The following is a 12,588-nucleotide window of genomic DNA, read 5'->3' on the forward strand; positions in this document are numbered from 1 at the left end:
GTGTGTGTGTGTGTGTTTTGTGTGTGAGTGTGTGTGTGTGTGTGTGTCTGTCTGTCTGTCTGTGTGTATGTGTGTGTGTGTGTGTGTGTGTGTGTGTGTGTGTGTGTGTGTGTCTGTCTGTCTGTCTGTCTGTCTGTGTGTGTGTGTGTGTGCGTGTGTGTGTGTGTGCGTGTCTGTGCGTGTGCGTGAGTGCGTGAGTGCGTGCATGTATGTGTGTCTGAAGACACTGTTTCGGTTCACACAGTGACATGGGTTTCTCATTAGGCAATGCCAGCAAAACAAAGTTGTGATTTCCTGGCATTGGGTTGAGAACTTAATGTTTTTTTTGACCTGAAACTAGTTAAAGCAACAAAAGAATGCCTTTTAACAATTGGGTAACAAGACACACTGCCAAATCTGCTTACACAACCGTAGAGCAGTCCATTCACCTTAATAATTATTAGGATTAAACTAAATCTTGTTGCTTGATGGAAGATGTTGAAAGATTTGGATGTGCTGTTGGGAAATGTTTTTTTTTCTCTAATAACCTGTCACAGTTTAGACTGCGTTCACAACCAAAATGTGGCATTGGGCTGAGTTGTATGTGCTGTGTGCTCACATAGAATGTGTGTGCATGTGTGTACTGTATGCGGTGTCTGTCTGTTTGTGTCTGTGTTCATACAGTATGTAGACAAAGGAGCATTGATAGACAGGTCATAGTCACTCCAAAGGAGGATCACCACCATGTAACCACAGCTACTCTACTACGCAGACATAACATAGCATGACTACAGGACAGAGAATGACTGGCCCCTATCTGACATCACATAGCATGACTACAGGACAGAGAATGACTGGCCCCTATCTGACATCACATAGCATGACTACAGGACAGAGAATGACTGGCCCCTATCTGACATCACATAGCATGACTACAGGACAGAGAATGACTGGCCCCTATCTGACATCACATAGCATGACTACAGGACAGAGAATGACTGGCCCCTATCTGACATCACATAGCATGACTACAGGACAGAGAATGACTGGCCCCTATCTGACATCACATATAGATGGTACAGGAGGAACAATGTATGATGCTAAGTGAGTACTGTCTTAGGGGAGGGCAGCCTGTGGGGTCTTCACCTTCTGGTCTGAGGGCAGCCTGTGGGGTCTTCACCTTCTGGTCTGAGGGCAGCCTGTGGGATCTTCACCTTCTGGTCTGAGGGCAGCCTGTGGGGTCTTCACCTTCTGGTCTGAGGGCAGCCTGTGGGGTCTTCACCTTCTGGTCTGAGGGCAGCCTGTGGGGTCTTCACCTTCTGGTCTGAGGGAAGCCTGTGGGGTCTTCACCTTCTGGTATGCTGTGATAACAATCCATACATGATCAGTCACCAGACATGCAACTGTTCACAGGTTGAACCTGATGGAACTGAACCATACAAGTGGAGCAATAGAAGAGAAGAGGGCTTCATACACTAGTCTGAAACCATTCCAGTGGTGACCACACCAGGTCTTAGATCATCCTAAAGACCTGTGATCAAACCCTCTAGGGGCATTTTTCTGTTTTTCAGAATCCACCCTTCTTTTCATGAATTCATATTTGATAACAATCCAATAAACATGAGCTATTAAGTGTAAAACATTTTCTTTTTCAGAACAGTTAGGGGAATTATGTGCTTTTATGTGCTTTTGTGAAAGTTGAGAAAATAGCGTGTCTTACATCAATCATAAAACCTATAAATCATGTTCCATGGCAATCAGATGATGGCAGAATCTCAAGTGTGAGCAATAACAAAAAAATATGTTTTAAGTTCAATCAAACAGAACTCATATCATTTGGGAAAAAATCCATCGTACAATACATTTAAGACACAAAAATCAGAACCAACCTGATCTCATGCAGTATGGACGCATGTTCCCATTGTTCATGCTACAGAAAACGACCAATGTATGCTTGACCACGTGAATTACGAATTGTGTGGTGGTTAGGCAGTATTGTTGTTGGTTGTTGGGGAAGGCATTAGCAAATATTCTCATAAGCAACAATAATTAAAAAAAGCTCAAAAAGGTAGTGTCCCAAGTGCTATTTGAACCAGAGGCATATGTGAAGCATACATTAACATTGATCCTTTTCTGTGGCATGAACAATCGAAACATGTGTCCGTATCTTGGAGTGAGCAGGCTGATCAGAACATCCATTCTAATATGACAATTTGCTGTATCTCTGGCTGTAAAGCTTGAAAAAGCACAGAGATGATGTCATATTGGAGAATCCCCTGCTTGTCTCTCAGTGAAACGGCTCCTCGGATTTGCCTACTTGACTTTGGAGGTCCATATCTCCCTCCCTGGTTGACTCATCAGAACAAATCAGGTGTCTCTAATCAACAAATCACGGCAAGTCTCTAATCAAACCATTCGCTTGTGAGAGCAGATTGTCTGCAGCACACACTTTCTCAAGCTATGTGCACACCTGGGGCGACGAGGCGCTAAAAAACGACCAGTGGTCATTCATTGTCAATGAAAAATGGCGACTTGATGAGACTTTAGGCTAGACAACCCTCAACGACCCACGAACCCGTGGACTTGGGAGCGATGAGCCTTCCTTTCTCATCCACCGCAGTTTTCTGACATGAAAGGCAATGGCGGTCGAGACACTATTGTGACACAAACACATCACTTACAACATTCCCCGTACACACTGTCACTACATAACAAAGCACACATCACACACACCCCACACTCTCTCTCTTCCCATTCTCTCTGTCTAATATGAGGCGGCTCTGCCATGTCTGTTCCTTGTCCAATACAGATGCGCGAGCACACACACACACACACACACACACACACACACACACACACACACACACACACACACACACATACACACAGCCCACATTAAACATTCACACAGCAGCATTACCTCATGATAATTACATCTACTGGGGGAGGTGAGAGCCAAATACACTTAACACTCTGCTCTGATCCTAGGCACCTGGACACAGTTCAGTGAGTGGACTACACAGGGAGTGTGTGTGTGTGTGTGTGTGTGTGTGTGTGTGTGTGTGTGTGTGTGTGTGTGTGTGTGTGTGTGTGCGTGTTTGTATGTGTTGTGTGTCAGTGAATGGAAAACACTTCAGCATAGTAATAGCATGTCAGCCGTCACATGGGAGAGTGACCAGAGTTTTATGAGTTAGTAATCAAGGGTCTTTGATCTGAATCGCTCTGAAGCCGTCTTTCACTTCTAGTCGAGAGTCCCCTACTCAAATACAGTCCTTTACTCAAACACCTCTCTCTCTCTGTCTCTTTCTGTCTGTCTGTCTCCCCTTTGTCTATGAGAGAAGTCAATATGTGTCTATATTCAGTTGTCAGTGTACTAAGGCTTCCCCTGGCCTCATGGCCAACTGATTTCACTCCCTGCAAACTTCTACCATCTACTCCTGTCTCCATGGTGCTGCTGACAAAGGAAACCCAAAGTTAGCTGTATGAGGTATCTATCACCTAGAGGATATCACACATGCACATATACATAACCATAAAGGAATAAGGGATGGATTTTCTCCTCATGTACTATAGTCACCCCTACAGCTAACTTTAAAGTTTTTGTTTAATAATAAACTGTGTTGATGACAAGCTGTTTGCTTTCCCCAGGCAAAGACAACAAGGCAGTGAGAGGATCAGTTTGCATTCAATAAAGGAAACAGAACCTATCATACACAAACTGAAAATAGACTCTACATCAACCGAGTTCATGTTACTCACTAACTTACAGAAAAATGTGAAAGAAAACACTTGATAGAGTCTGAATAAACACACTCTTTCATGCTATCTGACACCAGTCTCTGAGTGAGACATATAGTCTTGCATGTGTCTGCAAACGGCTGGTTCTGCTGTACAAAATTACTGTATCAGTGGAGTGTGTACAAACCATTTAATGGGGTTTACACCGGCTATTTATAAGATAAGCTACCTTCCTGAATGGGGGACTGTGGCAGGGCTTCTGAATATAACACTACCTGTACATAAAGTAGCAGTCCAGACATATGGGGCATCTCATATATTCCCTGCTTATAGAGGAGAAATCTACTAAAGTAAAGAGTCACACACACACACACACACACACACACACACACACACACACACACACACACACACACACACACACACACACACACACACACACACACACACACACACACACACACACACACACACACACACTGTTTTCTCTGGTGGATAAAAGCCAAATGTCTGGAAACAGACTTCACATCTGCATCCCGTTAAACACACTAATAACCCTCCTCCCCGCCCCCCCCCAACCATATACACACACACACACACACACACACACACACACACACACACACTCACACACACTCACACACACTCACACACACACAAACACAGACTCCCTCAAGCACAACATTGGAAAGTTCCAGTCAGGGGTAAAGACAATTGTTTAGGGATTCACTTAAACTGAGAATAGTTTCTTCCTTTCTCTCAAACACAGAGAGGGAGAGCACATATGTTGTTATTGTATCCCTTTTGTCCATTTATTTCCGTAATATAATTCTTCAGTTTCATGTGTTTTTAATCTAATTTCATCTCCAAGTTTTGGCGTTAAGTTAATTTGGTGTGATGTGAGCTTCTGGGACGAGTTAGAAACACCATGACTAAAGTTAAACATGTGTAAAAATGTATTCTGCATTTTTTTTCAGAGCTTGAGCCAAAGCCCATGCGACCAAATAAAACAGAGAGGAGAATGCAGAAATAATTTATGTGCAAAGTCCCACAAAATAACATAAATCCCATCCCCTAAAAAGCTTAAGTACCTGAATGCTACACAAGTTAAGGTAAAGCAGAAAAAGGTTGCACAGACTTTCATACCACTTTGATTCTGATCCAACCATCACTTAGGGGAGCTGGCAATGCCAGGGACTCATATATCATACTAGACACTCCCACTTTCCCTCTCTCTGATAGGGGGGTGTAGCTGCCTTGCTACATGCCCTCTGTGTGCCGTGCGTAATTTTAACACTCCGACACACTTTCCCTCTGTCACAGTGCGCTCTGGACTCTACTCCGAACTGAACGCAACACCACACCGGCCCGGTTACTCAGCATGGATTTGAAACTAATGGCGTTAATGGCTGTGCTCGCAGTGGCATCTTATGTGCCTGCCTCACAAGGTACGGTTGATAACTTTATTCCTGCGTTATTGTTGTTTAGTTGTATAGGCTACGTTTTTCCAATAACTACCGCTACTTCGTTCCAGTGCTCTGGGGGCATTGAGGTGCAGCTGCTGCAGCGAACGTAGTGGTTTTAGCATGAACACTAATAACTAATAATGAATAATTACATTTTGATACGGTTTTATTCTAGTAGGCTCTTCGATTATTGTTTTGTGTTTTCATTCGCAATTCGGGTTAATAGTTGTTTTTTCTAGGCTATTTCGTCTGATTGCATGGTGCTTTTAGAGAATGTCAAACTCTTCAATAATCTATTACGATTGAATTGTATTGTGACCAAATGCGTAGGGATTCAATTGACTACATGCTCCCCTAACATGATTGTGTATGGTTATAAATTAAAAGGAAGCGCAAATTAGGCTACTTTATCGTCTAACCTGTTCCAATAATGACCGTTGTATTGCATTTCCTTTAGTCGTGTGAATTATCTTATTTGGCAGCTTATTTCACATGAAAAGCCAGGCTATATATTGACCACCGTCCGTGCGTAAATACAGTAAAACAAACACACCAGGACAGATCTGCAGGGACATGTGGCTCTGACGCGCAGTAAACGGCTGTCGGATCGCTGATTAATGTGTGTATTTGTTCTGTTTTTTTGTGTTCATTTAATTACCCTTAAATTAGGTACTAAGACAAAGCCGCGGTGATAGCGGTGGTGGCGACATCAGTCACCCGAGCTTATGGGTCTCTACTGTGGCTTCTTTCTCATGGTAATAACATTAGATCAGGCGTCAAATGCTTAGCATTTTCTTAGTGGTCCGAGAGAAGTTAATCCGCAGGTAGTTCTCACTATCATATCTGATGACCGTTTAAGCATCGCGGGTCGCCTACGTAAGAGAGAGAGAGAGAGCGAGAGAGAGGGGTGGGTGGTGGGTGGTGGGGGGGGGGATGCACATACATTTGTGTTGGACACCAAGGACAGCAATACAATAAAAATATCACGATTCCTCCTGTTTTAGAGAATGCTGCAGATTATAACGATTAAATATTCTGTTACATGTATAAATGAGACCTATTATTTAGGTGCACAACTTTTTCTAAAGAGAGAAATATTAGCATCTGCATATGTTCTCACACATGCAATTTAGAAATGTTCCATTAATTAACTCATCAAATTTATTCTCAGGCACAAATGTCAAACTCATAGACCTACATGTCAATACATGTCTGATAAACTGAATAACAATAGAGTTGTTGTTCTGGTTCAGACATTTTATTAACATATTAACAAATGAATCACCAATTCAATTCAAGTCAAATAAAAGCTGTGTTACAGTTTACAATTAGTAGAAGATTGGGCACACACTCAATATGATAAATAGTAGTTATGTAGGTAAATGACTGTGTAATACACAGTGGTGTTCTGACTGTAACTGTCTACACATACATACTGTCCAATCCTGGACATGTGCTGTGGTTTGGGAGTGGTGTGAATGCTTGCACTAAACTGGTGCATCCTAGTGCACGCAGATACATATCCAGAGAAAGTACTACATAAGATAAGCTTATTTTTATATATATAAGCTTATTTATATATCTTATGTTCTCTCTGATGTTGAGTGGATATAGGCCTTACATATCAATCGGCACCTGATCTCTCTGATATGTTCTCTCTTTTTCAGTGAGGTATTTATACAGTAGTAATATTCTCCTGTTCTCTCTCCCCAGCCAAGCCTATCAGTCTGGTAGAGAGGTGCTGGTGTCGTTCTACAGTGAACACCGTCCCCCAGCGCAGCATTCGTGAGCTTAAGTTCCTACACACCCCCAACTGCCCCTTCCAAGTGATGTGAGTACCTCACCAACACACACACACACACACACACACACACACACACACACACACACACACACACACACACCCATGAGCTCGGATGACTCTGAAAGGGGATGGAGTGGTTGGGTAGTCTCCTCCTTGTTGGACATTTTACATCATCAATCTCTCAGAGGTGACAGGCCAGTGAAAGGAGCTGCTACACAGCTACACAGCCACACACACACACACACACACACACACACACACACACACACACACACACACACACACACACACACACACACACACACACAGTCTTCTCTCAGTGTGCACTGTTTTGAAGGACATGCACATACAATTTAAAACATCCTCTCTGAGAGAATGTAGTTAGGGGATGGAAATTGGATGCACCCCCACCCCACCCACACACACACATACACACACACACACTCAATATGCTGACCAAGACCTGTAAACTTCAAACTACACAAATCTCTTCACTTAACCCAGGCTGACTAACATGTGTACTATACCTCTAAAGCATGCACATGGAGACACACGATCCAGTCATGGGCCATTCTGGAAATAGCTGCAAGGGTTAGGCGTATTCTGGACATAGCCAATAGCTACAGGGCTAAGGCTTGACCCCTCAACATACTCATGTTTTACTGTCTGTCATTAAAACCAATATAGCAAAATGCCAAAACTCCTCTGGCAAATGTAATCTATATATTATTAAATTTACCTAAAAAAAACCCTAAAAAATCTACTGGTAATTAATCTATTTCTATATACTGGTAAATAATCTAGAACAGTATCTCACATCGGGGAAATGTTTAACATGGGGAAACAGGGTTTGTGATGAGGGATTACCTATTTGATGTGGACATAAAAGACATATTGACTTGGTCTTATCTAACAAAGCCAGGTGGAAAGAGAAGTTCTCTCCCTCTGTCAAACTAACAAGGCAGCGATCATTCAATCTGCTGGCTAAGGGCAGATAGTGGTTAATAAAAATGTGCCAGGATCCTGCAAATGTGTTGTGTGTGTTGACACCCCTCACCCCTGCCCCCCACCCCACACAACAAGGAGTGCTGACAGAGTGTATGGAGACAATGAACAGCACAGGCATTCTCATCCCTCTATCTTCTCTCTCTTCTCAGTGCCAAGCTGAAGAACAACAAAGAAGTGTGTATCAACCCAGAGACCAAGTGGCTGCAGCAGTACCTGAAGAATGCACTGAGCAAGTAAGGAAGACCTAGAACTCAGACACTGTGTCATGAAGGACCATAGACAGAGAATAGAAGCGTCATTTTATTGAATATATGTATGACTAGAGACAAAGTAACTGAAAGAAACAGCCAATGAAATACACTTTTATTTTCATGGGGCATGGTTTCAAACCATTTTCTTCCCATTTTGACTGAAAATGTGGAGCTGTGCATGTGTTGAGTAGTATATGCCCATGGATGTACTGCTTTATAAGAAAATAGTACTTTTACAAATACGTGAGACAAAATGACCCTTAGACTGGTCACTTGCCTGAGTTCCGATGCAATCTGAAACCTGGATGTAGATAATGATTTGATACCCCCATTAAAACAGGTGACCTCAGAGTCACCATGGTATTTACTGTTTCCTGTTTATCACGGAAAGCTGTAACCCAAAACGGTCTTTATGCCTCCAGCCTCTTGACCTTGCCTTTCTTTATCATAAGCACTGACAATCCACTGGATTATATGTGCTTGCTCTAGTGTTTAGTGTTATAAACCTGCCTACTATAAATATACTTGACATCAAAGGGCTGAACCCCAACTTTAGATATGTACGAAAGTCACTGGTATCAATTCAATCACTTACAGTACATGAATATGCAAACGGGAAATGTGTGCATCAAACTTAGATTGGTCATATGCATTTAATTATGATTATTATATGAATGACAGCTAGCTCTTAAATAGTTCAATTTGGACACCTAACCAGGAACATGTTGATACGTGATTGGGCCGAGGCTCAGCGGGTGACGACCATCAGAGACTGGAGACTTTGAACGATGTGTTGTGCTCTCACTGGGAATAGATCAGTGTCAGAACGATGTGTTGTGCTCTCACTGGGAATAGATCAGTGTCAGAACGATGTGTTGTGCTCTCACTGGGAATAGATCAGTGTCAGAACGATGTGTTGTGCTCTCACTGGGAATAGATCAGTGTCAGAACGATGTGTGTAGGGGGTTAGGTCTGCAGTTAGGGTCACAGTAAAAGTGTCCTGTATGTGTATGTGTGCAAAGAGGGGGGGGGGGGACCTCATCTCTGCCCCCCAGCCCAGACAATGACTGGACACTCCTACCTGAGACAGTGCTGAGGTATTGCGGATGTCTAGTATGCGTGGGGGGGGGAAGTGTCTAAATGTCTGGAGGTAGACATATGCTAGTGCGCAGCACCTCCACCCCCCCCACCCCCCACAGCCAGACAAACATATGCGGCTCCTTTCCCTGTCTCTGGTATGAGTGTCTAGTCATTGTCTTGTAGGAACAAAGGTGTGAACAGGTCCTCTGCACAACAAAACAGCCCAGGCCGGGGGTGGACGATGGCTTTACAATGGAGTGGATTTATTTAGAGCTCTTCAAAATCGGGGGAACCTACCCCATCCACTAGCAGTCTTTAAGAACTGTGTGCCTTTGAGTTGCTGACAGATGCGTGTGAGAGGAGACAGACATTATTAATAAATATATTATTTCTTGAACAAAGATAGGTGTATGGCCTAGTCATAACCTAGGCCTATTTTAACCCAGATCCTTGAGACCCAATGAATAACCTTGACTAAAATCACAGGTTTGGTCCAAGAGTAGGAGTAAGGAGACATGTTTGGCTCTGAAGTCCAGCTGCAGCAGCTATCACAGGGGAGGTTTGGCAGAGAGAGGCCAACTAGCCCTGGTTCCTCTCAATCTAACTCTGGGAGGCAGAGACTCAGCGTGATAAAAACAAATAGTAATTTATTATTGTACGCTGTTTACTAGTGGAACAGTCAAGTGGTTGACCTGACAGCACAGGGGAGGAAACTAGGAGGAATCATGACCTCATGTTCCAAAGAGCAACAGCTAGCATTTTCTAATTCACTAAAACTCGTTCCCTTATAACATCTGTGTATAACTGTGTATTTAACTGTATATGATGTTGGTTGGCCCGGCCCACAGCTCATTATAGCTCAGTATATGAGCACCCTGGCTGCCAGTCTGTTATTGCCTCAGTCAATTCCCTTTGTCAACATGCTAAACATGTTACATGCTATGCTACGGGGGCTCAGTACTGTATGTCTCGGATTACGTCTCATACTAACTGTGTTTCTTCTCTCTCTCCCAGGATGAAGAAATCCAAACAGGCCAACTAGAGAGCCCCGCAGCGCAGCGCAGGACTGAGACCTCCTGTCAACACACATATGTAACGTGTAGTGTGTAACATGTACACCTCTGGCATGCTGAACAGCACTTATCCAGCCCGCCATGCTGTCTCCCTCAGCATGGAACCAGTCAGCGACTCACCCCGCCCACAATACCGCCACCTCTGTCCCCCTCCTCACCACCCTCACCCTCACCACCCATATAGACACTCCTATTAGCGCAAAGTGCAATTATATCTGTGAGTGAGTGTATGTTTTTATAACTATGATGTATATGCAGTTTTTATTATTCTACTTCATCAGTAAAGAGCTATTTTTGGAGCTGTTTTCGCCCCCCTCTCTGTCATTCAGGAGTTAGGACTCAGATGAACCAAGGGTCAGCTGGCGAGTGGGGGAGAGATGCTAGGCAGTGGGAGAGAGGGAGAATTCATCACATTACTTATCAATTATCACTCTGCTTTACCAAGGGAATGCACCAGAGTTCTGCAGTGAATATTGGGAAAGGAACAAGAGTCCTTCTGTGATTGGCTGGGGCATTCACACACAAGAGAGAATGGACACACTATTTCATCTAATCCATTACGTTTTGTATCCAGACATGTGCTACACGTTGAAGTATTTTATATAAAAACAATGCAAAGCAGTTGGTGCTTTTGTTCCATGAGCAGCTTTTTAGAGTGAGTAGTGCCATAGATTGCAGCAGAATCCATTTGAGGTTTCAAGTTAATGGGCACCATGATGTTAAAATTGTAATTGCACCAACCATTCCAAGACAATTACAGTTACAATAACATTCTAGTGAGATGCAAATTAGAATTCCAATGTCATAGAACCTTTGGTGCCAACATGGTGGACAGCTTACTGAACTTTGTGTAACTGTGGTTCTGGTGGTGAGACCTTGTATGACCCAGCCATTCCCTTAAAACTGTGTGTGTGTGTGTGTGTGTGTGTGTGTGTGTGTCTGTTTCTGTGGTCTGTGTGTCTATGTGTCTGTGTGTGTGTGTGTGTGTGTGTGTGTGTGTGTGTGTGTGTGTGTGTGTGTGTGTGAAGGCAGTCAGTGAGAGGGAACATGGGGTGGAATGTTATTTGGGCATCTGGAATCAGATCACTAGTAATTGAGCAACCATGGATGCATAGCGCTCTGTACCGTACCGGAATCTTTTATCCACTTCACGGTTAGCAGATGTAGCTGTAGTTACTATATTACATTTGCTCTAAGACAGACTACCATGCACGTGTAATGATACATATGCATATGAATCACATGTAATTAACAACATAGTATGAATAACCATTTAATAGATTGTGATATGGATCAACTAGATAACAGTAGTTATGCTGTTTTAGTTGTAGCAGCAGTAGTAGTAGTAGTTGTAGTAAAATAGATTGGCTTGACTACCTATTCATATCATATAGACAACGATGCACTTTAAATTCAATGCATTCATTTGTCAACAATAGCAAAGACACAATAGCTTTACAATTGGAAAGATAGGATCAGATTCATTCTCTTGTTCACAAAAGTTTGTCAATTTCCAGTTCTTTCTTATGTGATGAAATATCTTCATATACGTATAACGTTTTTGTAACTTCCAATCTAAAGCATGAGTGAAATCACATTTTCATTTTGTAAAACAAATATTAAGCAAATATTTTATTTTTGTACTCTTTTTTTACGTCAACTATAGAGTAATCATATGAAGGAGTTGTATGTAGAATGTATTATGTCCACATGAGCCATCATTTCTGATATACTGTAACTTCATTCTAAAATTGTATCAATGTTCAATGTTCAGTAAAAAGTAATCTTCCATAAGATTCATTCCTCTGTCTGCATTCATTTTCCAATATACCAAAAAATGTTTCTGTTTCACTGTCTCAAACCATAAGAAACCAGACCTGCATGTGTATGGGCTCTCTCTGTTACACCCCCGCCATTATTATGGACTCATTAAAGCTATAACACACACACACACACACACACACACACACACACACACACACACACACACACACACACACACACAGAAGATCTCTCGCAGAGCTGTTACTAGAAACAGTGTTATAATCTCTGTAGTTCAGGCCAATAAAAAGAACCCTGCCACCAGAGACAAAAACATTCACAGAATCACACAGAATGAAACAGAAATCAGAACTAGCCAGCATTCCAGGATCAGAATGGCTTCATGGGTAATCTCATTTCCAGTTGTG

General features: G+C 42.6%; 1 protein-coding gene across 1 annotated transcript; it reads left to right on the forward strand.

The window, feature by feature from the left end:
* Window positions 1-5,029: 5,029 nt before the first annotated feature.
* Window positions 5,030-12,185, forward strand: cxcl12a (chemokine (C-X-C motif) ligand 12a (stromal cell-derived factor 1)). The gene is made up of 4 exons (XM_083696240.1): window positions 5,030-5,165; window positions 6,897-7,014; window positions 8,145-8,228; window positions 10,341-12,185. The coding sequence occupies exons 1-4, from the start codon at window positions 5,099-5,101 to the stop codon at window positions 10,366-10,368; spliced, it is 297 nt and encodes a 98-aa protein (XP_083552366.1). The 5' UTR covers window positions 5,030-5,098; the 3' UTR covers window positions 10,369-12,185.
* Window positions 12,186-12,588: the final 403 nt, after the last annotated feature.

The sequence above is a fragment of the Argentina silus genome (assembly GCF_951799395.1).
Source record: "Argentina silus genome assembly, chromosome: X".
Classification (NCBI taxonomy): domain Eukaryota; kingdom Metazoa; phylum Chordata; class Actinopteri; order Argentiniformes; family Argentinidae; genus Argentina; species Argentina silus.